This window comes from Amblyraja radiata, chromosome 24, assembly GCF_010909765.2.
Source record: "Amblyraja radiata isolate CabotCenter1 chromosome 24, sAmbRad1.1.pri, whole genome shotgun sequence".
Taxonomy (NCBI): domain Eukaryota; kingdom Metazoa; phylum Chordata; class Chondrichthyes; order Rajiformes; family Rajidae; genus Amblyraja; species Amblyraja radiata.
The window spans coordinates 27,324,824-27,351,462 of NC_045979.1; the positions used below are offsets into that span (position 1 = coordinate 27,324,824).

At 40.1% G+C, this 26,639-nt stretch overlaps 2 protein-coding genes across 2 annotated transcripts in view; both read right to left on the reverse strand.

Moving 5' to 3' along the window:
• Positions 1 to 691: 691 nt before the first annotated feature.
• On the reverse strand, positions 692 to 15,074 carry LOC116986932 (synaptonemal complex protein 1-like). The gene is made up of 7 exons (XM_033042747.1): positions 14,986 to 15,074; positions 13,986 to 14,060; positions 10,617 to 10,685; positions 9,165 to 9,365; positions 6,706 to 6,855; positions 1,950 to 2,036; positions 692 to 1,407 (listed from the first exon to the last, which is right to left on the reverse strand). The coding sequence occupies exons 1-7, from the start codon at positions 15,061 to 15,063 to the stop codon at positions 1,267 to 1,269; spliced, it is 801 nt and encodes a 266-aa protein (XP_032898638.1). The 5' UTR covers positions 15,064 to 15,074; the 3' UTR covers positions 692 to 1,266.
• Positions 15,075 to 15,825: 751 nt separating this feature from the next.
• Positions 15,826 to 26,639, reverse strand: part of LOC116986619 (synaptonemal complex protein 1-like) — a 73,608-nt gene continuing 62,794 nt past the window's right edge. The window contains exons 22-25 of the mRNA XM_033042198.1: positions 23,364 to 23,426; positions 18,620 to 18,745; positions 16,439 to 16,549; positions 15,826 to 15,909 (exon numbers count right to left, since the gene is read on the reverse strand). Coding sequence (XP_032898089.1) covers positions 15,826 to 15,909; positions 16,439 to 16,549; positions 18,620 to 18,745; positions 23,364 to 23,426 — 384 coding nt within the window. The remainder of the gene's footprint in view (positions 15,910 to 16,438; positions 16,550 to 18,619; positions 18,746 to 23,363; positions 23,427 to 26,639) is intronic.

Genomic DNA, 26,639 nt, shown 5'->3' on the forward strand with positions numbered 1-26,639 from the left:
ATCATATGAAGTATAAACTCAATTATCGACAGCATCCCCCTCCTTACCTTCTCTGTTACTTTGTATAATGTTTTTATTGTTGAGTGGGTGGAGAGGGTCTCTGTTGGATTTGTTTGATAGGACAAGGGAAACGTAATGGCCATTTGTATATTTTGCAATTAAAATAACAGAAACATGGTTTAAATATTTATCATTTATTAACATGAATAATATCTTAGTACAGAACAAACACTCAAATATTTTAAGAACAAGAACAAATGCATCGTCAGTTTAATGTGTTTAGTTTTTACTGTTTGCTGCAAAGGTTTTTCAAATAGAATATCATCTCAGTAAGTTAAACTTACATTTGAATTGAATTGAATTGAAATGTTGTGTTCTGTGGCAGAAATCTTCCATTAATGAAGAAAAGTGCGGCATGTAATCAATCTGTTTGATCACAAGCTAGTAATTAGTCAACCATCAATTATATAAATCCCTTTGACTTACCGCTTTGTTTTGTGACACACCTTTAGCAGGACTGACCTTCTACCTGCAAACTATCCCTTTTCCAAACTATATCCCTGATTTGCAAAATTTTACTGGATTCTTCAGCTGTTAAAGTGAAGTCTGATTGATAAAAAGGATGAAAATTGACTGCCGCATTGAGGTCTGCCACAGCTTAACAATGCAGATGACAACATCCTCACTTCCATGAAGTTTAAATTTTACCAAAAAAAAATGCATTTTATCATTTAGTAAAAAACTGCATTGCTATTTGGGCCTAATGTCATTCCTAGCAACAAAGACATTTCTCTTGCCCAATGTAAAAATAATTTTAAAATGGATAACGTCCTCTAGGAAATCTAATAAACAAGAAAGGAATTAGGATGTGTCCTATCATTCCTCATCATCTGCAGCAGGAGACCCAAAGGTCAGTTGGAGATTTTGACTACAAATAAGAGAAAAATCCATTGCAATAATATGGATTTCTAAACAAGTTTGAGAACTTGCTCATTCTTTTTTTTAAATGAAGTTAAACAATAAACATTTATTAAATGGCCTGAGCCATGTTAAGATGTAATGTGGAGGTCCAATAACTTCTTATAGCAGTATATCTTTATTCAAATTTGAATAAATACCTTTTAAATTAGTGTTCTCCTATATAAATACATCAACATATTTGAAATAACTTACCATTAAAATTATATTTGAAGTTACAGAGAAACAATATATTTTTTCTGGAAGTCCAAGGAAATCTTAAGAAAAAAAACAATAATCTATATAAATTTAAAATATTTTCTCTGCTATTTTCATCCTTTTTTTCCTGCTTTCCTTTGTGACAGCTTCCCACCCTGCTTTTCGCATCTTCTTAACAGCATCCATTTTCAGAGCATTGCCATAAGTTTTGGGCTTTGCTGGACTGCACAACTGCAAAATGTAATTAAGGAAAATCTGATCAACATATTTCGATTAGTACAAGGTTTATAAAAAAATACAAAGTAGCAAACTAATGGAGCCAAGAGTCAAGAATTTCTGTGCAGCTGGGAACACACTCATTCAGGTGATATCGGCAGTCAGAGTTAAAGTTAAAGAAAATACATGCAGTTTGAAGTTATGGTTATTTTTAACAGTTAAAACTGTGCAAGGTTGTTAGATTGTAAAGATCATGTTAGTGCATGGTAGTTAGTAGTATTTTACATCACATAGCTATTTGTAGTTTATCTGCCACACGCACCATTTTTCCCCCATTGATCCTTATCAAGTAATGAGGTCTTCTTCATGTCACAAATGCAAACAACTTCTAGCCCCTCTGTAATGACTTCTCAGCATCCAAGCTGTTCCACCCTCCACATTGCTGGAGAACATTTCCAAGATATAATTTTGTATGGTGTGTCTTTTCTCAAAAAACAATTATGTGTGACATGTCTATTTCTCAAGTATTTGTATTTATAACTTTAATTATGACATACCTGTTTGAATGGTTTTCCAAAGAGACTAGCAGCTTCTGAGTTTCCTTTATACAATTCTCTGAACATGTCAGATTCCGGAATCATGCTCTATTATATTATTTTCCAAAGAAAGAAAATGTGGGTCACATATTCTAGATTACACAAATGCAATAATAACTTCACATATTTCCTTTAACATAGTGGAATGAATCAAGTTATTTGTTTGGTGCAACTAAAGTTTAAATCCATGAGAAAATATAAAAAAAGAGAAAATACCTTGCATTTATCTACTATTTCAGATATATACAGTGGATTTGGATCATTGACGGAAATGGAAAGAGAAATGGCAGATAGACTTCAATCTGTGGGTGTCACATTTTGGGAGTTCGAATGTAATGGGAAGGTGTATGATTGATGGCAAGACACTTAACAGCACTGATGTGCAAAGGGATCTTCAAGATCAGGTCCATTGCTCTCTAAAAGTGGCAGCACAGGTAGAGTGTAAAGCCTAGATTAGATGGTTTTACTGTAACTACAAGGAAAGGTTGGACGTACTGGAAGGTTTATCTACTGAGGCAATATTGGTAGAGCTCAAAAATAAGAAAGGTGCAATCCCTCTAATGAGATTATTCCACAGGCCTCCCAATAGCCAATGGGAGTTAGAAGAACACATTGTAGACAGATTACAGTACGAGGCAAAAATAACAAGATTCTTGTAGTGGCCGACTTTAACTATCCCAATATTGACTGGGATTGCATTAGTGCAAAAGGCTTATACAGGGCAGAATTTATTAGGTGTATCCAAGAAAGTTTCCTGAAACCAAGTGTGGATAGTCCAACTCGAGGAGGGACCATATTAGACCTTGTGCTGGGAAACAAACCAGGCCAGGTGACTGGTATTTCAGGTGAGTATTTTGGGGCTAGTGATCACAATTCCATACATTTTAAGACAATTTTGAATAAGGATATGTCCGGACCTTGTCGGAAGGTACTAAATTGGTCAGGCAGCTTTACAGCATTATTAGTCAGGAGCTAAGGAGAGGAAATTGGAATCAGCTGTTATTGGATAAGGGAACCTTGGAGGTTGTAAATTTGGTCAAAAAGGAAAAGGAAGCATATGTAAGGTTGTGAAAGATGAAATCGGATGCGCCAAAAGAAACCATGAAATGTCACTGGCTAGTCAGATTAAACAAAATCCCATGCCTTTTAATACATACATTAAAAACAAGAGGGTAACTAAGGAGAAGGTAAGACCACTCATGGATAAAGGAAATAATTTATGCTTGGAGTCAGAGGATACTAAATGAATACTTTGCATCTGTATTCATCAAGGGGAAGTGCATGGAGGACAGTGAGGTCAGTGTGGGGAATACTAATAAGCTATGACAGTTTGAGATCTAGAAGGAGGTGGCTTCGGAGCTCTTGAAGAGCATTAAGGTGGTTAAATATCCAGGGCCTTATAGGATCCATCCCAGGTATTGAGAGAGGCAAGAAAAGAGATTGCAGAGACCGAGATGAAAATCTTCGTAAACTAATTAGGGACGAACAGTATGGCTTTGTCTGCAGTAAGTCACGTCTTGCAAACTTGATTTAGAGGTTGTGAAAAGGTGATCGATATGGCTAATGAAGTGTATGTTATCCATATGGATCTTCAATTCTATGCAATAAAAGTCCATCACCGATGGAGTTAAATACACATATTCTGACTATTTCAGATATTCGATGATACTTGACAGCATTGATGCATACTTCTGAATGATAGCATCCAGGGCTCAGTGTCTCTGTCCTACTGTCAAGAGCTCAGAAAGAAGCGCATCACAGATATGGATTCTCTACAGATGTCTATGCCATTGATGTTTGTTCATGCATATTTGGAAAGTGTGGCTCACCAAGTGAAATCCCAATTACAGTCACATGGAACAGAAAAAGATCCAACACATCAATGCTGTCCCATCTAAGATAGTCCCATTTCCTATCCATGAACCTGTCCAAATGTCTTTTGATTGTTTTTATTGGCTGTACTGGCTGTAATTATTTCATCTGGTTACTCATTCAATATACCCACAATTCACTGTATGAATAAGTTGCACTCTTGTGCCTATTAAATCTTCCCCTTCTTACCTTAATCATATGCACTCCATACCCAGGGAAAAAGTCTTGCTTCCAATTTCCTTGATTCCATACCCACGGAAAAAACCTCTGTACATTCTCCCAATCTAATCCCCTCATGATTTTATGCACCTCAAAAAGATCATAGAAACATAGAAACATAGAAAATAGGTGCAGGAGTAGGCCATTCGGCCCTTCGGGCCTGCACCGCCATTCAATATGATCATGGCTGATCATCCAACTCAGTATCCTGTACCTGCCTTCTCTCCATACCCCCTGATCCCTTTAGCCACAAGGGCCACATCTAACTCCCTCAAAAAAGTTCATTATAGCCAATGAACTGGCCTCAACTACCTTCTGCGGGAGAGAATTCCAGAGATTCACCACTCTCTGTGTGAAAAAAGTTTTCCTCATCTCGGTCCTAAAAGATTTCCCCCTTATCCTTAAACTGTGACCCCTTGTTCTGGACTTCCCCAACATCGGGAACAATCTTCCTGCATCTAGCCTGTCCAACCCCTTAAGAATTTTGTACGTTTCTATAAGATCCCCCCTCAATCTTCTAATCACTCTTAGCTGCCTGTATAACTATATAAATGAAGTGAACAAAGCACAGGCATTTGCATTGATACAAGGATGTGCATGTCTTGTGATGGTGCATCCTCATCAGGTCCTTGAAGAAATTGTTCTCATGAATGTATATCAGCACATATTCTTTGTGTGAAGGCAAAATTAACACCTTTTAGTTATGGCAAAATCATAATCTGAACACTCATCGTTCTCCATTGCAGTTTAAAAAAGTAGTCCTCCCTACATTTCTATTTTTGACTGAGGGGAGACATAGATGAACCATTTATCATCAGGCATTTCTCCTCTGCATTTTGTTTCATGTGTGAATTGACTGCCATGATTTCCTACATTATAATAGAGGCCGTATTTTAAAAGTGCTTCATGACCAGCACTCTTATGACTTGTAGACAACGTGATGAGAAACATGAAGGTAAACAAAAATGCGGGAGACACTCAGCGGGTGAGGCAGCAACTATGGAGCAAAGGAAATAGGCAATGTTTCGGGCCAAAACCCTTCTTCAGACTGATGAGGGGGAGGAAGAAGAAATGAAGGGGAGGAACCATCAGAAACATTGCCTATTTCCTTCGCTCCATAGATGCTACCTCACCTGCTGAGTTTCTCCTGCATTTTTGTCTACCTTCGATTTTCCAGCATCTGCAGTTCCTTCTTAAACGTGATGAGAAACATGTATGGGATGCTTGCCTTCATCAGTTGTGGCATAGAATATAAGCGCAGGTATGCCATGTTATAACTTTGTAAAATACAAGGCAACATCTCCAATATCGTGTACAGTTCTGATCGTCACACTACAGGAAGGATGCAATTGCACTGGAGAGGGTACAAACGAGATTCACCAGGATGTTGTCTGCATTGAGTATTGCAGTTATAAGGAGACTGGATAGGCTAAGTTTTCCCTGGAGTTCTGAGGGATGACCTGATAAGAGGTATACAAAATTATGAGGTGGTTAATGGGGTAGATTGTATGAATCTTTTTACATGTGCCTAAAACAAGAGGTGCAAGATGAGACACGGGAGTTTAGAGGCGATTTGAAGAGGATTTTTTTTCCAAAGAAAGGAATTAGAATCAGCAAGGTGTTGCCCAAGGAGGTGGTGGAGGCATATACAGTATTCTCACAATATTTAAAAAGCATCTGTAGAAGCATTTGAACCCCCAAGGCATATCAGGCTACAGACCTAATGCAGATAAATGGGATCAATGTAGGCAAGTACAATGGACAGTAAGGACATAGTGGCTGTACAGCTCTGTGACATGATAAGGTTTCTCTAAATGTTGTTCTCCTAACACTTCTGAAAAAGGGCTTCACTTCTTTAGAGTTTATCTTGCCCCACATTGTCAAATTTCAGCCAGTATGCGAGGAAAGCATTTAGAGGAGTTGAGAGCTGTAACCTGATGACCAATGATGAATTGTGAACAAAGTATTCAATAAATCTGATGCTCTATAGTCCTGCTCTATATTCTGAGGATACAGTGCCCATTAGCTATTGTTCATGTTTATCATAGGCAGTAACTGATTGCAGATAAATTATACAAACCATTTGTCACTACCATGATTTCAGTTTCAAAAGTGTTGCTTTATAACTCATTAGTAGGCCAGCAATTTGAAGCTAAAAAGTTAATTATCACAGTCTTATGGAGTCTGTGGTTAGAGACTAGAGATAGTATTCCTACCAGTCATAAGATTGCCAAGCTTTGGTATTTCTCGAGGTCATTTCATTCAATCAACATTTTCAATCCAATGAACACATTAAGTAATGGTATGGATTTTACAAGTGTTATATAGCTTTATCTTTTGCTTGTTCCTGCAGCAGACACATTCCACTACTTTAATTCAACAGCTATTATTGCTTGTATATTTTATAGTACAAAGCATTCATTCTGCATACATTTTAATCTACTAAATGCAATAGTAAGTCATATAACTACTGTTGAAAGGACGCTTCGAGTTTGAGCTATTAACTGTTCTGATAATACAATGTAAATTGAACATGGCATTGAACTTCATAGTTATTTTTTAGTTAGAAAAAGTTACTGTACACAAATTGTTCAATGTAATTATTTGTGTAATAAAATAATTTTACCAAAAGATCACTCTGTTCAGAGCTGTCTGAATGTGTATCCAAGTCTAAAACCACTTTTCTCTTTTTCTGCAGAGCTTCATCAGCTGGCGGTTTCATTATGCCCTTTAGAAATTGATTGTGAGCACCGAGGGGAGTTTTTATTGTGTACGTCTGAAAAGATTCAAAACACAACACGTTACATTTTGCCATAATGTATTCAAAATGTACTGTGCACAATTATTTATTTAAAGCAACAGCCTTCCTTCTTGAGAATATTTAAAGATTGTTCACAACAAATGTTGGATGCTGATTCTTTAAAAAAGATGTATTTAAATATGCAAATCAAATATCAATGGAAATAGCTACTCTACATCGGTAAGACCGTGCGTAGGCTTGGCGATCGCTTCGCCCAACACCTTCGCTCAGTTCGCAATAACCAACCTGATCTCCCGGTGGCTCAGCACTTCAACTACCCCTCCCATTCCGAATCCGACCTTTCTGTCCTGGGCCTCCTCCATGGCCAAAGTGAGTCCCACTGCAAATTAGAGGATCAGCACCTCATATTTCGCTTGGGTAGTTTACACCCCAGTGGTATGAACATCAACTTCTCCAATTTCAAGTAGTCCTTGCTGTCTCCCTCTTTCCCCTCCCCTTCCCAGCTCTCCCACAGCCCACTGTCTCCGCCTCTTCCTTTCTTCTTCCCACCCCCCCCCCCCCCCCACCACTCCCACATCAGTCTGAAGAAAGGTCTCGATCCGAAATGTCACCTATTCCTTCGCTCCATAGATGCTGCCTCACCCGCTGAGTTTCTCCAGCATTTTTATCTACCTTCGATTTTTCCAGCATCTGCAGTTCCTTCTTAAACAATTTACTATGCCAGACGCTTTTATAAGAGCATATGTAAAAGTTAGGCCATAATGTACAAAAGTATAAGTGTAACACCGATATTGAAGTAGCCTGGTTAAAATGGAAAGATGTCCATTTATTTTAATTAAAAGATCTAGACAGTTTAGTTTCAATGCTTTAACATCCAATATTCTAATATTAATTGTGTGATTTTCTATGTTTATGTTGCATAAGAAACGTCATCAAGAAGTATGAATGGTTGGTGTAAAACTTTTAATTCCTTAAAATTAACAATTTAAAAAATCAATGAAAAGCACATTCCTTGCTTCTCAGTTTGTTTGGAAAGCACGTGAGCCCTCTTAAAGCTGCGCATATTTGGGAAATTAACTCATAAAAAAGCTTCAATAAAATGTTTGGCATTTTACCTGCTGTCACCTGTCAGCCTCCTGAACTGGCTTCAATAATCTCTGATAATCCTGGTAGATTCCAATTTTGGATATTCGTTCCAAATTAGATGTTAGGCCAAAAATGTTGGAAAGAATAATTCTAATACATTAATCTTTGTGAAAATATTCGATGATACTCAATTGATCTCTCTGAAGTGAGAAACTATGTCATGCTGAGAGAAAGCAATGCATTATTTTGTGGGTAGAGCAGATTAGAACATAAAACAGTACTGTGTAGGAAGAAACTGCAGATGCTGGTTTAAACCAAAGAGAGACACTGCTGGAGTACCTCAGCGGGACAGGCAGTATCTCTGGAGAGAAGGAATGGATGATGTTCTGGGTCAAGATCATTCTTTGGACTAAAGTCAGGGGAAAAGGAAATGAGAGGTATAGACAATGATGTAGACAGATATGGAACAAATGAATGAAAGATATGCAAAAAAGTCGGAGAGTCGGAGAGCAGGAGGAATAAAACAGAGTGGTCTAATATACTCCCTTTAGTTTCAAATATTGTTAAAGTCTGTATAGACATCTACGGCTTTGGCTCGTCAACCTTTTTGGTTACTTCTTCGAAAAACTCAATTAGATTGTCAGACACGACTTGCATATACAAATCCATGCTGCCTCTCCAGTAAATTGCCTAGCACAGATGTTAGGCTCACAATTCTATAGTTCCCAGGCTTTTCCTTGCAGCCCTTCTTTAATAAAGGTACAACATTTGGAGACAAGTAAAATAAAGAATTAAACAAATATTGTGCTTTGCTTGTGGCCCCTGATTGGCTTACTGGCACATTCAGTAGCTGCCTGGAATTACATGGATTTTAAAGTCACTACATACGCTTGGAGTTACATATGGGCCAAATTGGGTAGGAATGATATCTACTTCTCTGAAGGACACGAGTGAACCTAATTTGAATTCTCCAACTGCTATACTGAGATACAAACTCCTATTTTTAATTAATCAGTCAAGGCTCTATAATCCAGGCTCTCTATTAATCCACTATAAACCACATTAATGAACAGTAGGGTACTATTTCAATCTGGATTAATCTGAATAGTAAAATACATACTAAGACTAAACAGTTGCAATATTTCAAAATACTTGCAATGACATTTTATTTAGACATTTAAAGTAGTCATTTTAGGTTAATAATAAATAATAGATTGGCTATTTATAACAACGCATACCTGATGATTTGGGAAAACTTTAGCTTTTTCTGCTGGTGTCCAAGTATGAAAATGTTGAATAATTGAACTTCCTGACTGTTTAGGCAGTTCTGCTGATTTTGAGGCAGTAGATAGGTTGTTTTTTCTGACAGGAGTCTTAGATACTTCACAATTTGATGCACTGTTATTTTTGTTCATCAAAATGGAATTTGATTCAACTTTCTAAAATGGAAAACATTTGCAAAAAGTTGACTGATTTTCCTCCATATTATAGAGGCAATAAAGTAGATCACAAATTGGACTGATATCAAGGAATGACAAAATAATATAAAGACCAATCGGCTCATCATGCCTGAACCTGTTCTTTGAAAGTCCTATCTAGAATTTCCTCATAACCGACTCATATTTCCCTTTAACATTTTTTATGAAATATTTATTTACTTTTAACATTTATCTTCAACGTGTTTCTCACTCAAACAGTAGACTCTAGATCATGGCATCTTGTATCATTTCATCCCTTCATGTCACAGGTTTTGCAATTCATCTTAAATCTGAATTCATTGATCAGGCAAAAAACGAGTTGCTGGAACACAGCAGGTCGGGCAGCTTCTGTGGAGGGAAATGGACCATCAACGTTTTGAGTCAAGATCTTTCATTTATATTGTCCAGATGAAGATCCCTGACCTGAAAAGTCAACTGCCCATTTCCCTCCATGGATGCAGCCCCACCCAATTACTTTCTCTAGAGCTCGATTTTTGCTCCATTCCAACATTTGCTTTGTCTTATTCCTCTATTTGATTACAAATCTTTCCACCTGATACCAGTTTATCTAGATCTTCCTCTCCTTTAAACGCTTGTTTTTACACCTTACCCTTCCATATTGCTCGTTTCCCTCTCCCCTGACTCTCAGTCTGAAGAAGGGTCTCGACCCAAAATGTCACCCATTCCTTCTGTGCAGAGATGCTGCCTATTCCACGGAGTTACTCCAACATTTTGGGTCTATCATCGCTCTAATCTCGGTGCCATTTTTAATAACCAGGGGGGCCAAATAGTTATTTCAGGTATTTCTGCTTGTGCTAAGACAGCCCTAATGTTGCATTGGGTCAGGCTATAGCATCAGACCAGATTAGGGGCCATACTGGAACAAACACTATTGAACATTTGGCTGATGGCTAGTGATTTTGGGCAATGGATCAATCAATCAATCAATCAGTTTTATTTGTCACATTGCACATAAAGTGCAAGTGAAATGAAATGAAGTCCTATCCTAACATTTCTACATTGTTCTTGGTAAACTGTTTCTTGATCTATGTGATAATCAGAAAGCTTTCTTAACTATGTCACAATTTTAATTATTTGAAATATTTTCTTAGCTCTTATACTAAGGTGTCAGAATTCTTTTTTATAACACTATGCAAGCTTAAAATGATTGCTTCTACAATAAAAAAGATCTTGGTTTTTAAATCAGGTTACCTTTTTTATTTCATCTTTTAAAGATTTGACTGTGCCCTTCAATGCCTTAACTTGATTTTCAAAAGTTTCCTAGAAAGTATAAATATGATGGAACCAGACATAAACATACTATGTAAAAATGCTGAATATAAATACTTTACATTGATTCTTGAATCGGGAAGATAATTTTAAACAGAAAAATTATGTTAAATAGGTCTCTGTCAGAACTAACATGTGCAGTTGTGGTTATATTGTGATGCATTTAGAGTGAAAGACTATGTTCTGATCAAATGCAAATATTAAAATTATTCATATAACCATTTTTGATGCAACAATCAAGTTATTGCTTAAACATCAATATTTCAAACTCATTCACTAGTAAAGAAGAACAGAATACGTCTGATGTGGTGATGAATCAGGTAGACACATTCTTAGGATAGAAAAAGAAGGGGACCAAAAGCTGGAATCTACTTCACAAGTAAAGCTCAAGAAGATACAATGAAATAAGAACCGAAAGCTGACAGGAATTCCAACATCATGCGTTGAATATACAATACAATACAATTTATTTGTGTCATTTGAACCTCATTGAGGTTCAAACGAAATTTGGTTTCTGCAGTCATACACACAAGAAAAAGAACCAAGACACAACACAATTTACACAAACATCCATCACAGTGAATCTCCTCCTCACTGTGATGGAGGCAAAGTCTTATCTCTCCCCTGCACTCCTCATTCTCCTCCCGGTGTCAGAGTCAAAGCCCCGGCGGGCGATGGTAAGTGTCCCGGGTGATGCAAGGCTGCGCTCCGGGTCTTGGTGTTGGAGCCCCCGGCGTGCGCTAACAGTCCTGCGGCCATTCAAAGCTGCGCCGGGCGATGTAAGGCCCCGCTCCAGGTACTATTCAACCCCGCAACTCGGGCGGGAGAAGTCGCCGTTGCGGAAGTTCCGAAATGCGGTCTCCCGGTGTCACTGTCCACCAGACACCGAATCTCCAGGGTCGGGCCGCAGCAGCGCGCCACCACCGCTCCTCCCACTCTGAACTTGGGCAGCTCCACGATGGTAAGTAGGTCCGCAGCTCCGCGACTGGAGCCCCAGGTCGTTCCGGTTGGAGGCCGCTCCACGGTGCTCGGCCCCAACGGCAACGGTGACACGACAGAGAAAAGGTCGGGTTCTCCGTGCAGGGGAAAGATTTTAAAAGTTTAAAAGAATGGTGACATAACATAAAATGGTACTGAATTCAATTTAAAAAAATGAATAAATATTGAGATAGTAAACGAGTATAAGGAAGGATGGGACGATTGGGGATTTTAAAAAATGACTGAAAGTAGAGGGCAACCCTAAATTAGATGATGTAGTCAAGAGAACAATAATGAAGGCAGCAGATATATTACATTGGGCAAAAATAAGCAAAGAACATAATTACATATGTTCTTCCAAGTAGAAAGTCACCTGGTTGGAAAATAATACACTTTGCATTGAGTGAAATAAGGGTGCAAATTGCACTTATTTCTCCACAAAATTGTAATCTTCCTTGGATATGAAAGCAATGGGAGAGAAATGGTGTAGTGCAAGTGTTCCGAAGTGATTAAACAAATCATAAAGGGATAAATCTTGCAAATACAAGCTAATCATGTTTAATGGCAATGGGAGAGAAATTTCAGTCTATAATCTGTGACAAATTTAAATAACAAATGGATAATCATGGATTTATAAATTAAGGGTAGTATGAATTTATTAAAAACAAATCATTTTGACTAAGTTACTAAAGTTATCTGACAAAGTGATGGAGAAGATTGATCCTTCATAACAAGGATAGTGCAGATTATCTCTAAAGGGCATTTGGCAAAATACTGTACAACAGATTGTTTTGATATCTGTCTGCTTATAAAATAAGTAAACAAGTACCTAATATACAGAGAAAGATGGCTGCACACACACTCATGTTGGAATCAAAAACAGGAATTATTTATTTCCAAGTCAAAGGTCACTGACTGATTTACTGAGCATGTGCGAGAATGAGCACAGCTCATATGCATACATTATATGGATATTGCCACACAGATGTTAGCACATTTGAAGTCCATGAGATTTAAGGAAAAGAAGCAATGTAAAAATGTGGATAAAGGTGGCAAGAACAAGGCAGGTTTTTATCTGAATGGTGTCAGATTAGGAAAAGGGGATATGCAATGAGACCTGTGTGTCCTTGTACATCAGTCAGTGAAGAAACCAAATGGCATGTTGGCTCTCATAGCGAGAGGATTGAGTATAGGAGCAAGGAGGACCTACTGCAGTTGTACAAGTCTCCAATGAGACCACACCTGGAGTATTGTGTGCAGTTTTGGTCTCCTAATTTGAGGAAGGACATTCTTGCTATTGAGGGAGTGCAGTGTAGGTTCACCAGGTTAATTCTCGGGATGACGGGACTGACATATGATGAAAGAATGGATCGACTGAGTTTATATTCACTGGAATTTAGAAGGATGAGAAGGGATCTTATAGAAACATAAAATTCTTAAGGGATTGGACAGACTAGAAGCAGAAAAAATGTTCCCGATGTTGGGGGAAGTCCAGAACCAAGGGTCACAGTTTAAGAATAAGGGGTAGGGCATTTAGGACTGAGATGAGGAAATACCCTTTCACGCCAAGAGTTGTGAATCTGCGGAATTCTCTGGCACAGAAGGCAGTGGAGGTCAATTCACTGGATGTTTTCAAGAGAGAGTTAGATATAGCTCTTTGGGCTAATGGAATCAAGGGATATGGGGAGAAGGCAGGAACGGGGTACTGATTTTGGATGTTCAGATCATATTGAATGGCGGTGCTGGCTGGAGGGGCTGAATGGCCTACTCCTGCATCTATTTTCTATGTTTCTATGTTGACGGTACTGCTCTCTCACTAGTAACCCTCATGATATTAATTTATGTATGGATCACATGCTCTTCTGTAGTCCTATATTAACATAAGATCCATTGGTCAACTACAGCCCACAATGAATAGGCTATTATTTTCTCAAAACAAGACAATTGATGTCTGGAAAGACCTGGTGATGCTTTGTAATACAAGTCTGAAAGATGGATAAATATTGCAACAGTTAGCATGCAACAAGTTAGACGAAAAGGAAGTAATTATCGAAGGAGGGCCATATTATGATAAGGGAAAGAACTGGGAAACAGTTAAGCAGTAGAGGTGTAAAATTTATTTAACCATAAATCTTCAATAACAAAAACAGGAGGTTACGTTTTTGTCTATTACAAAAAAAAAGAGAAAACAATCAGCAAAGTGAATGACGATTACAACCCCTAATGCTCCAAGAAAGCGTGTATGTATATGTTTGGAGCCAGCACAAGTTAATTATTCTGTTGGAGTGAAGAATAGTCTCAATGCAGACAAACCTTTTCACCAGTCACTTCTTTAAATTGTTGTTTTACACCTGAAAGTTCACTTTTGAGAGATGTTAGCTCTTCCTCCTGGAAAAAGTATTAATAAGATCAATGAGCAATTTCAGGTACATTTAAAAATGTAAGCACAAAGGTAGACTAACATTTCTGGAGCATTAATGGACGATGCAGAAATCCAAGCTGTGTTCTTAGATGCACAATAAAACAACTAATTGAAAAGCAGTTGAGTAGTATAACAGAGAAGAATTTGAGCACCAGTTCATCACATTACTTTGCTGTAGCAAATTGGCTGATGCATTTCTGACATTATAATAATCATATAATTAAGCACTTAACATACTCCAAATTGCACCCCAACAATGTAAAAGATATGACAATCTCTGCCCTAAAAATTATCCAATTATTTCAAAACCTGCAGAAAAATATCCAATTTGTATTTTTTAAATGTTGTGTCATAATGAATACACTGTACAAAGTTGCACCCAAAACCACCTCCATTAAACCAGAAATGTCCACATTGGGAATCTTGAATAAGAAAGACAGGGTTTATCTGTGCTGGGTATCCATGATCAAGTCTGGAGTCAATGAGGAAGGATGAATGGAATTTTGATCATCAATGGAAGAAATGTCATTGTTGGAATCAGATGGATCACATATGCACTTCGGTGATCTGAGTGAGTTAAGATGTAACAGTCATCTTCCAGGCATCTTCTGCTTCCCTCAAACACTTTGTGAACTTTTGGAATGACTGGGATCAATAATCATGTCTCGCCTGTGACTGGCTTAGGTAAAGGAACTCACCAATTCCTGGAGGAAACCCCAAAAAACTGCAGCAACACAGAAAGGCACATTTTGCATCCAGTGTTTCTACTATTTCTGTTGGTTTTCCCTCGTGTTCAGTTACCACCTATGCAACTTTCCAGAAAAGAGTCTGACCCCTAGTGAGCTGATGATGCATTAACAATCACTGAATAGATTTTTTTCAGACACTTACCAAAGGTTTTTTACATAGGTTGATATTTCGTTGTTTTTCTTTCCAGCATTTCAATTCTGCATCTTTTTCATCAACCATTTTATCATACTGATGCTGTAAGAATTGTTTAAAAAGAGAGATGTTAAATGAGCTTTTTTTTCAAGGTGCTTTAAAAAAAATCAATTAACTGAATTGGTATTACAAGTGACTCTTACAATATGCTGTTCCTAACCAGTAGATTATTTTCCATGGCAGAACATTTATCATGATGTCATTTACTAATTAATATGACACAGAAGGAATCCATTAGACCCAGTGGGTTCATGCTAACTCGGAAGAGCAATCCCATCAGTCCCATTCCCCCTCATTTTCCTATAAAACTGTGCACTCCCAAATGTCAAACAACTACTCCATGATTCTCCTCAATATTCTGCATTCCATTATTTTTCCTTTACCATCAATTTAATAGATAATCTAAATGTTTTCCTATGTTAAGAATGGTGGAGGAAGCAGAGGGAAGATATTTGCATACAAAATTTTGTTTCTATTAAACACAGTCCTTCGGGCCTCATAGATTCTGGCTCCTGGCCAACCTTGTTCAAACCAGGTACATTGATTTAGGGATAAAATCATTTGTTGATCACAGTCTTATTCTAAATAACATTCTATGTATTAGCCTGATTACATAACTGAAAGTGGACCTTACAAGATACTATAGCTACATACTAACATTTTTGTAGCTATATTGGGATGATGCCTTTTGGTCCTTCTTCTTAGCCAGTCTGTCAGGATTGAGCTTTAGAGCTGACTAAGAGCCTTCAATAAACTCCAATAAGGAATGCAATGTCAATGATAAAGCGCCTAAATTATAAAGGAATATCCCTTTCCTGGATGAGGACTGTCCGTCATACACAAAAACATTTCTTCTGGCTGAGATGCTTGCCTCTTGACAATGTAACACAGGAAAACAAATTGATACTGCATTTCATCCTCTTCACCAATCCCAACATTATTAATTGGTATCTTTCTAAGGAGTGACAAAATCTCTGCCCCATGCAAGTTTCAATAGGAAATCCCAATTTAAAGTACGACTATGCATATTAAGGTACCAGATTCTTTCTTGTCAGTTTTACTGAACACATGTTGAAATATGGCAACAATTTATTTGGACAGTTATGGAAAAGTAAAGAATATTTTGGGGCAGAAGTATCAGGCCTGCAAATACTTCTCAACCTTTGAAGGACAGTTAAATGGGTATCTTTCTTTTACGGCACTTGTTTATTGACCAATCAATAATTAATGTTTTTCTTCTTTCTTTCATATTTCCTCCTCATTATTCTTGTCAGGCTTTCTGTTTTGTATGGTTTGTGGAAGGAATTGATATTAAATCTGAATGCTAATTTACTTATCCCCGCACAATCTATTACAGAAAAAGTAAGCAAAACATAAAATGAACATTGAAAATGCTTCTTGCCTTGTGTTTTTCCATAAGCGTAACCATTTCAGTAATCTTGTTCTGGCACATAATCTCAGTTTCTCTCTGTGCCTGAAGAGTTGTTTCTGCTGTGAATTTCAATGATTTTACCTAAAATATAAACAGAAAATTAATGCTTCAGAAATACTTACAAATGTTTTGGTAATATGGGTGTCTATAGTCAAAAGGTTGTAAATTTGTGGTAGGACTTGAACCCACCTTTGAGATAGTACTTACAGAACAGTGCATGCATAGATGATTTTATTTTACCTAATTGAGATAAAGTGACGCATTTGAAAAGAAATGAGGTGCACCAGTTTCAGGGTTGTACCAACATTTCTTTCTAAACAAATGTCAACAAAAATGTAAAAATGTCTATTCATTTAATTGTTGCTTCTAGGGCATTGCTAGTTTGAAATGCCTGAAACATAACTATATGACGACAAAAAAATTAACTGTATGATGTGCTCAGTATCTTATGAGCAGCGTACAAATTACAGCGTTATTTATATTTTGCTTTTGTTAATCATGGTTTTGCATTGGATAGGGCCAAAAAGTAACAACAGCAAATCTCTTTAATTGGCCTGTTCCTTCAGATTGATGATGACTTGCTTATATTGCAGTTACCTGGGTTCTGAAATGGCTGATGAGATCAATATAGGTCCCATCGAATGCCATGACACAGTTGAACAGGAGGGTAGTTAGATACTTGGGAGATGTGAGATCTTCCACCACACTGGGCTTCTGCTCTAAAAAAATTAACTATAGGTTCCCAATTCCATTCGAATGCCCTTTCTTCATTGGTTCTCACATGTCGAAGTTCACTGGGGAAGTGGGGAATGGGGAGAGGGTGGTCTCTGGGCCAAAAAAAGCTAAAGATTACTTGGTAATAAAATATTTGGCCTAAGGTGGGAATGCAAAAGTAGGAAGGAAATGGTAAGAGAAATAGATGGGTGAACAAAAACAAGAATGAGGATGCTGGGAAGAGATGGGAATATGAGATTGAACGAAAGACAGTGGAAACATGCAAGATCAGGAGAACAGAGAGAAGTGGTAGAAAATAAACTTCTCTGTACTCTCTCTAATGCACATATATGATACCATTAACATGAAGACCAAGCCACACATATAACTCATGTCATGGTCTCACCAGCCCACTGTACAGTAATATTTTAAAAATCCTTATTTTAAGCTCCATATCGTTGTCAATATCCTTGCCAACTTTCCATCAACTTTCCTAATTGCTGTAACAACAAGTCAACCAATTGTTTCATATACTATAAACTCTTGCAAAACAATTTGCTTTTTCATTCATCCTTCCAAAATGGATAACCTCACACTTTGGCAATTTTTTGCCCACCTTCGTAACATACTGATGGTTCTTTGCCGGCTCTACACTGTCCTTACAAATTGATAACCTACTTATTTTTGTATTGTCAGCAAATTTTGCTGGAATGCATTTGGTCTGTTCATTTAAGTAATTAATGTATATTGTAAATAGTTGTGATCCAAGCACTGATTCCTGTGGTACCCTGCTGGTTACTGCTTGCCGGTGCAAAAAGGACAAATTTTTCCCAACTCTGTTGTTTTGGTACTTAGCCAATTCTTTAACCATGGTGGTATATTACCCCCAAACCTGCAAATTCTTACATTGTGCAGTAACTTTATATGAGACACAATATCTAACATCTTGTGGAAAACCTATTGCAATGTCTCTATGTGTTCACAGGGAGAATGAACAAACCCCACACAGACAGCACCCGTAGTCAGGATCGAACCCGGGTTTCTGGCCCTGTGAGGCAACAACTGTACTGCCGAGCCACTGTGATGCTCCAAAGCCATTTAAACATATGAGAAGTCCTCTCCAACCTGCTCTGGCTTCATCATATTGCCCTCTAATATTAACTTTCACTAGATGTTGAAAAACATAGATAACTTCCCATACCTTAGACAAAGGCAGGCATACAAAGAAATTCACCATCACTTGATAGCCTTTGGCCAATTGAAGATCCTTGGCCTGGCACAAAAATCACGATCTACCAGCTTGCAGTGATTCCTGCCCTACTATACAATTCTAAGACCTGTTACTACGTACATCTAAGAAAATAGAAACAAAAGTAGATCATCTGGCATTTCAAACCTCTGTGGCATGTACAGTAATTGTTAAAGTAATATGAATACCTCTTCCGTTAACTTTTTGTTTTCAAGCTTCAGTTCTTCAATTTCCTTTTGAAGACCCTGAATGGTTTCTTCATTTTGCTTACTGAGACTTGTCAATTCCAAATGCAACAAATTCAATTCATTTCTCTTAAAAATAATAAATAAATATATCAAACTATGTTCTTGTTAAATAATTATTTGAAGTTTTACACATTCTACCAACACTTCTATATACCCACACACTAGGCACGTGCCGTGAGTAATTACTCAGGGTAGGCAGTCAGTCGGCTTTTAAAAAATCTTAAACCGCGCATGCGCAGATTGTTCTCTACGTAAGCTGTCAGTCGACTTTTATATAGTCTTCAAAAGAAAAATCTCTTAATAAAGTACCGTATTTCCCGGCAATGAAAACGCACCCCCATTTTGAGTTGCTAAATTTTGAAAGAAGGCTGGTGGGACATAGAATTTCACACATTCAAAAAAAAAAAAAAAGAAAGCAATTTGCCCAAGGATTCCAAATCTCCTGCATTCTGAATTACTGAATGGGTGGGGGGTGGAGGGTGACGGCAGGTGGAGAGATGGTGGGAAAAACGGGAGTACATCGGGCAAGTTGAATCAGTTGTGATCTTATTGAATGACAATACTTGTTCAAGGGACCAATTGGGGGGAGAGTTCCTTTCACAGCATGTGGGGAGTCTGGCCAGGGGTAAAGTTGAGGGGAGGCCTGGAGCATTGAGAAGGAGGGGGTCGGGGATAATGCCAGTAACTCACTCACTCACCGCTGCCCAGCGCTTTGGGTGCGGAGCCAACGCATTGTGGCCGGGGAGGGAAGCAGCTAGAGTGGCTGCAAGCGGCCTCGGGATCGGACAGCGGAACTGGACGCCACCTCAGCACCTTCAGCCGGCCCGCTCACCTCTGGCAGTACTCTCCGTCTGAACATCTCTCACCTGCCGCTCGCCGGCTTCGATCTTGTCAGCCGCTTTATTTATCTGTGTAGCCACCTTCAAGGATCTGTGAACTTGTATTCCAAGAACCCTCTGCTCCTCAATACTCACTAAGTCTTACTGTTAATGTTGTACGTCCTAGCCTCAGTACTCCCAAAATGCATTGCCTCACATGTCAGGAATGAACTCCATCTGCCATTTTTCAACCAATTTCCCCAGAAACCCAAGACTATCTTCCACCAGATCAATCTTTGTATCATCAGCAGACTTACTGCTTATGCCTTCCATATCCATATCCAAGGCATTCATACCAATTCTATATAACAAATTTCCCAGTATTGATCCTCATGAGACACATCAATCATAGGCATCCCATCACAAAAACAACCACCTACCATAACACTCTGCCTCCTATTGCTATGTAAATGTTGGATCTGGTTTGCTAATTTGCCCTGGATCCCATGAGCACTAACCTTTTTGAACCAGTCTTCCATGTGAATTTCCTGTCCTTCTATTGTACACAAACGGTAGGTTAAACATAATTGGGGTTAGGTGAAATGCCTGCTTTGGATTGTGCAGAACAATGCTGTGTACAATAAGTGGGAATGATTATTGAAGGCAGGATAATCTACATCCTGTTTCCTATTTTCTTTAAACATACAAAGACTCCCTGTCCAAGCATGGAACTTGCATGAAAAACCATTACACCACATTAGGCTTTACATAACACAGCTTTTTCATTCTTTATCTTAGATAGTTGCACAGCCAATGACAATCAAGCTTGCATTAATCAGGGATTCATGTCAGCTGATTGAAACATGCTGTGAAAAGGACACTTGGTTGCTATGTATTTTTTTGAATGCATCAAACAGCTAATTTGAGATGATTTGAACTGAGATGATCAAGCAATTCATAAATGACATGGGGAACTGGCAGGTTTGATTGACACCTTGTTTTGCAAGGAAAATGGCATTAGTCAGTGGTGACTTTTCATGACTGGAGGTTACGTAGAGTGAGATTTCACTTGGCTCAATATCAGGTCTCGTGCTTTATCTGGACTTAAAGATAGGGATCATAAGTAAGGAGTTTCCCATTAATATCATAATTACCAGAGTGGTTGACAGTGAGCTGCAGCAAGTAATCAATGGACCAGATAGATAAGCACAAAATGACAACTGGAACTCATTTTAGTTAAGTGTGAGGTAATGAAATTGTTGAGAGTTATTAAGACAAAGGAATACACGATAAATGTTACGTGGCATGGGGGAATGACGCCATAGCGACAATGGCTACACCAACACACTCGTAGTAGGGTGAACTCATGTAAAAAGGTTTGTTTACGGTAAAGGGCTATGGTGATAAGATGGTCCAGGTCCATGTCTCGGGCTTGTCCCATTGGCTCAGTCTTGTCTCAAGTCTGCAAAGGGAAGTACAGCTGGTAGGGAGGCACCTCACTTCAAAAACTTTCTTTTTCCGGCTGGCTGATATTACCTCAGTGTTAAGGATTGAAGTTGAGGAGATGCAGGTGAGTTAATCCAATCCCGGCTAACTGGATGCAAATGATTTACAGCAAGTAATTTACTTCCCACTTTCTAAAGACATTCCATCATCTACAAGCACAAATCATAAGAGTATGAGGGAATACTCGCTCTTTGCCTGGATAAGTGTAGCCCCAACTGGCCCTTATCCAGGACAAAGCAGCTCAGTCTGTTGGTACCCCATTACCACCATAAACATTCATTTCCTCCAATACCAGTACACATGAGCTGTAGTGCGTATCATCTACAAAATGCACTGTAGATCAAGAGTGCACATTTGTAGATGGTACACGCTGTAGTTCCTTGCCCAGGCTATTCTACTGTATTTCCCATGGTGGTACATGATTTCAAGCTTTTGTATCTTCTTCCTAATGGAAGAGGGGAGAAGAGGGAATGACCAGGTTGTAAATTGTCCATGATTATGTTGGCTGCTTTCCTGGGGCAATGTGAAGTGTATATGGATTAGATAGGGAGGAAGCTGGTTTGTGGTTTGACAACTAATCCACAACAAATTTCAATTGACAACTTTCTGCAATTTCTTGTGGTCGTGGGCATGGCTGTACCAAACCAAGTTGTGATGTTGGTTTTGGCCCGAAACATTGCCTATTTCCTTCGCTCCATAGATGCTGCCGTACCCGCTGAGTTTCTCCAGCACTTTTGTCTACCTGTGATGTTGATAGGATGCTTTCTGCAGTGCATTTGTTGAAGATGGTAAAAGTCATTGGAGAAATGTCAGACTTCCTTAGTCGGTGTGCTTCCTTGGCTGTATGTGGTTGGTGCAGAACATACCATTGATGATATTTACGCCTGCGAACTTGAAGTTCTTGACTATCTCCTCTTTGACACCATTGATGCTGACCTGGGCATGTAAACCGTATTCTTGAAGTTAATGACTAGCTCTCCCCACTTGCTGACATTGAGGGACATGTTGTTTTCTTGACACCATGTTACTAAGCTCTCTATTTCTTTTCTGCACTCCATCTCATCATTGTTTGAGATCTGGCCTAAAATGGTGGTGTCATCTGCAAACATGTAAATGGAGTTCGAGCAGAATTTGGTTGCACAGTCGCAAGAGTGTAGGGAGTATAGTAAGGAGCTGCAAATTCAACCTTGCGGGGCGCCGGCATTAAGTATTATCATGGAGTATGTTTTGTCGCTTATCCTCACTGATTGTGGTCTGTAGGTCAGGAAGGTGAAGTTCCATTTACAAAGGGTAGCTGACCTCTAGGTCCAGGAGTTGAGATGAGTTTGGTTATAATTATGGTGCTGACGGCTCCATATATGGCTAATAAATGCCAACATTGTTAGTAATACTCATATCCTGAAAAAAATGTTTTAATCCATTACTTCCTGCATGGTTTCTATAAATTGCATAGAAATTGTCTGATAATCTTTGGATGGTAATTCTAAGGAAGCCCCCTTAGTAAACAGCACCATAATGTTAATGGACAATGCTCAGACTTCTGCCAGGCAGCTCTTAGCCTGCAATGTTTACCCTAAATAACTATGAATACTCCCTTTTATTCTTTTGAACAGCAGATGAAGGAAGACGATGAAGACCACAAATGTATTGTTATGGGTTACCTAATTATCTTAAATTCAGCTGAGCTCCCTATTTCCTCGATTCATGTTCCAACAAGGAGGCATTCCTTACCCACATGCAGGAAGTTTTGACAACAATCATTCTTGGGATGAAAAGGGGCAAATTACCATCATACCATGCAAGTGCCTGCCAATGACCATCTCCAATTGTTCAATCATTTCCCCAGGATAACCAGTGGCAATACATTTGCCTGGGACTAGAGGAACAATGTGAACTGCGAGGAGGAATCTTAGCTTGGCAATCTTGTTCACGTTCATTCCATTTTTTTCCTGGAAGATTTCTTAGAGGTATGCAATATTAAGGAAGTTTTGATGGAGAGGATTAGTTTCCATTGACAAAACAAACCAGCGGCCAGTTTTCAGATGATAATAAAAAGAACCAATGGCGTGACAAGGAGAATTTTCTGTACATCAAATCATCATGATCTGGAATCTTCGATCTTCCAGGTCAGTGGGAGCAGATTTAAATGCCACATTTTAAACAAAATTGAATAAATACCTGAAGATTGAGGAGGATGGGTGTTGGGTGGTGGGAACACCGAGTGGTGAAAATGTTATGCTATGTTTACTCTAAATAACTATGAGAGGTGCCTTATCATACATTAAGGGGACCAATAAAACATTTTATAGGACCAAAGCATAGTTACAGATATTTGTTGTAGACTTTTGATTTATACATACCTCGGTTTTATAAATGTTGGACTGCCGAGTTTCTTCAATAAACTTTTTTTTCAAGCTCTTATTCTATTGAGATGAATGAATAAAATCATATATATGAATAAGCAGCAAAATAAAACATCTAATATGGTGAACCAAAAGTTCTTGATAGATGTACTCTTGTAGCAAAGTAAAGGTTTGCAGAGAGCAATTTCCATTTGCCCATGAACTATATCAGTTAGCCCTACACCTATTTTCCAGGGAGAAGTAAAAAAATATTTTTAGTGTGACTGTTTTAAAGCCTGATATGATGTTTAGAAAGCTTTGAAGCTTGAAGGTACATGCTAACCAAATTTAGACCTTCACCTCAGGTCACTTGATTAACACCAATGTGACTTGTGTGCATATTATACATACTTTCAGCATTCTAAAGGGCCTGCCCCACGAGCATGCGACTGCATGCAGCAAGCGCGACCTAACGTGGTCGCTTGCGCCGTACGGCCTCGCGGGGCCGGTCCCACTTCGATCGCCGGAGCCGTATGGAGTTGTGCGGAGCTAGTCCTGACATCGCACAGGGCTCCGAAAAACTGACACAGTTCAAAAATTCCGCGCAGCAACAGCCTGCCGGCCCGCAGCCGCTTAATGCCGTACGCACCGTCTCGACGCCGTACACAGCGTCTTGACGGCGTACGCCTAGCGCAAACTTCCCGCGGACTTCGTTCGAACTTCACGTCAACTCGTAAGGGATCACTCGACCTCCGTGCGGCCCCCGCTTCCGGTTTGGTTGCGCTTGCCGCATGCAGTCGCATGCTCGTGGGACAGGCCCTTAATGCTTTCCATGTGAAGAAGGTGACACTGAGTTATATAAAGAAATATTAGAGCAGTCAGCCAACAGTTTTCTTGCTCGTTTACATGAAATAGCCCGCTGCAAAGGTAAGGATGCCTCATTTCCCTGGATGATCAGCTGCTATATTGAAAAGGACTTAGAAGCGGTGATAATAAAGCAATTGAGAAATAATTCCAGGTCAGGATTAAAGGCCAAACCACCTTTGCTGCTGTACTAATTTTGTTTACATAAGTTTAGTTTAGAGATAGTGCGGAAACCGGCCCTTCGGCCCTCCGAGCCCACACCAACTAACGATCCCCGCAAATCAACACTATCCTACACATACGAGGGACAATTTTACATTTATACCAAGCCAATTAACCTACAAACCTGTACATCTTTGGAGTGTGGGAGGAAACTGAAGTTCTTGGAGAAAACCCATGCAGTCACAGGGAGAATGTACAAACTCCGTCCAGATAGCACCTGTCGTCAGGAGTGAAACTGGTGCTGTAAGCACCGTATGGCAGCAACTCTACTGCTATGTCACCGTGCCGCCCTTAAATGATGTCCCTTCGTAAGGATGGAAGTGGAGAGGTTTGCTGACAATTACATTACTTTTAATTCCATTTGCAAATTTGTGCAGCTGTCTGCTTTAAGACCTGGACAGAATTTCAGCATGAAATGATAACTCGTGTGAAAGTAACTTAATTTTTTTTAAAGATATAGTTCAGTCATACTGCAAACATAGTTTTAGCCATATTTCTTAGCAGGAAGACAAAAATGCTGGAGAAACTCAGCGCGTGAGGCAGCATCTATGGAGCGAAGGAATAGGTGATGTTTCGGTCAAGACCCTTCTTCAGACTTTCTTAGCAGGACATCATACTGGCTTGTTCCAGCTTATTTTCATTTTGCTGATAACTGATATTCCAAGATGGCGCCCGCGTGGCAGCCTCACCAGCAGCTCGTGTGCTCCTTTCGGGTTTTTGTTATTTTCAGTATGTCTAAATGTATGTTTTAATGTCTCTCAGTATGTTTTATGTGGGGGGATGCTGGGGGGGGAATAGGGGAAACCGTTTCCAGTCACTTACCTCGACGGAGATGTGACTTTTCTCCGTGTTGCATTTTCGCCCCTGTCGCTGCCTAACAACTGGATTGGTGTGGCCTTTCCGACCGGAGACCGGCCCAGAGCTTCAGCAGCAGGCGCAGTGTGGACTTTAACCTCGCGGAGTTGCGATCCTTTGTTGAGGATCGCTAGTGTTGGAGCTCCGACCGCAGAGGCCTGCTGACTTTAACACCCCGGAGCTCGGTCTGTGGAGCTTCTAGCCGTGGACGCGGCGCGGACTTTAACATCATGGAGCTGCCTGAAGAATTGCTCCGACCGTGGGGTCTCTGGTCTTGGCATCATGAAGCCGCGGTCTCTGGTAGGAAGTGGACAATTCGGGAATTCCAAGCCGCTGAGTGTTCCGATCCGTCCCGACGTCGGAGTCTCAATCAACCCGGTGAGAGGTACTGTACATTGGGCTGTACCTAGCGGCGACTGCGGAGGGTTCAGGGCCCCGACCATGGGTGAACTGGAGGAAGTGCTGCACAGTGGGAAGTGCTGGTTCCACTGTGGTGGATGTTTATGTTGAAATTTTTATGTTGTGTTCTTTCTTTCTTGCTGGGTGAGAACTGCTCATCTGCCTGGCTTACTTATGAGTAAAACTGCATCATGATGAATGGCCACACAGCACCAGGGTTTCAGCCCCTGATTATACTACATCAACTCTCTGGTTAGAGCTAGCATGCTAGCTGGGACGGAGAGGGGGGAGGGGAGAGAGTGGGGTGAGGGGAGAGAGAGGGGGAAGGGGAAAGAGAAGGGGGGGGAGGGGAGAGAGGGGGGAGGGGAGAGAGAGGGGGGGAGCGGAGAAAGAGGGGAGGGGGGGGGAGAGATGGGGGGAGGGAAGAGAGAGGGGGGGAGGGGAGAGAGAGGGGGGGAGGGGAGAGAGAGGGGGGGAGGGGAGAGAGAGGGGGGGAGGGGAGAGAGAGGGGGTAGAGAGAGATGGGGAGAGAGGAGGGGAGAGAGAGGGGGAGAGAGGACGGAAGAGAGAGGGGGGGGAGAGAGAGAGAGGGGGAAAGAGAGGGGGGAGAGAGAGGGGGAGAGGAGAGAAAGGGGGGAAGAGAGAGGAGAGAGAGGAGAGAGGGGAGAGAGAGGGGAGAGAGGGGGGGGAGGAGAGGGGGGGGAAGGGGAGAGGGGGGGAAGGGGAGAGAGGGGGGGGAATGGGAGAGAGGGGGGGGGGGATGGGAGAGAGGGGGGGGAATGGGAGAGAGAGGGGGAATGGGAGAGAGAGGGGGGAATGGGAGAGAGAGGGGGAGGGGAGAGAGAGGGGGAGGGGAGAGAGAGGGGGGGAGGGGAGAGAGGTGGGGGGGAGGGGAGAGAGGGGGGGGGAGGGGAGAGAGGGGGGGGAGGGGGAAGCAAGAGTTACTTGAAGTTG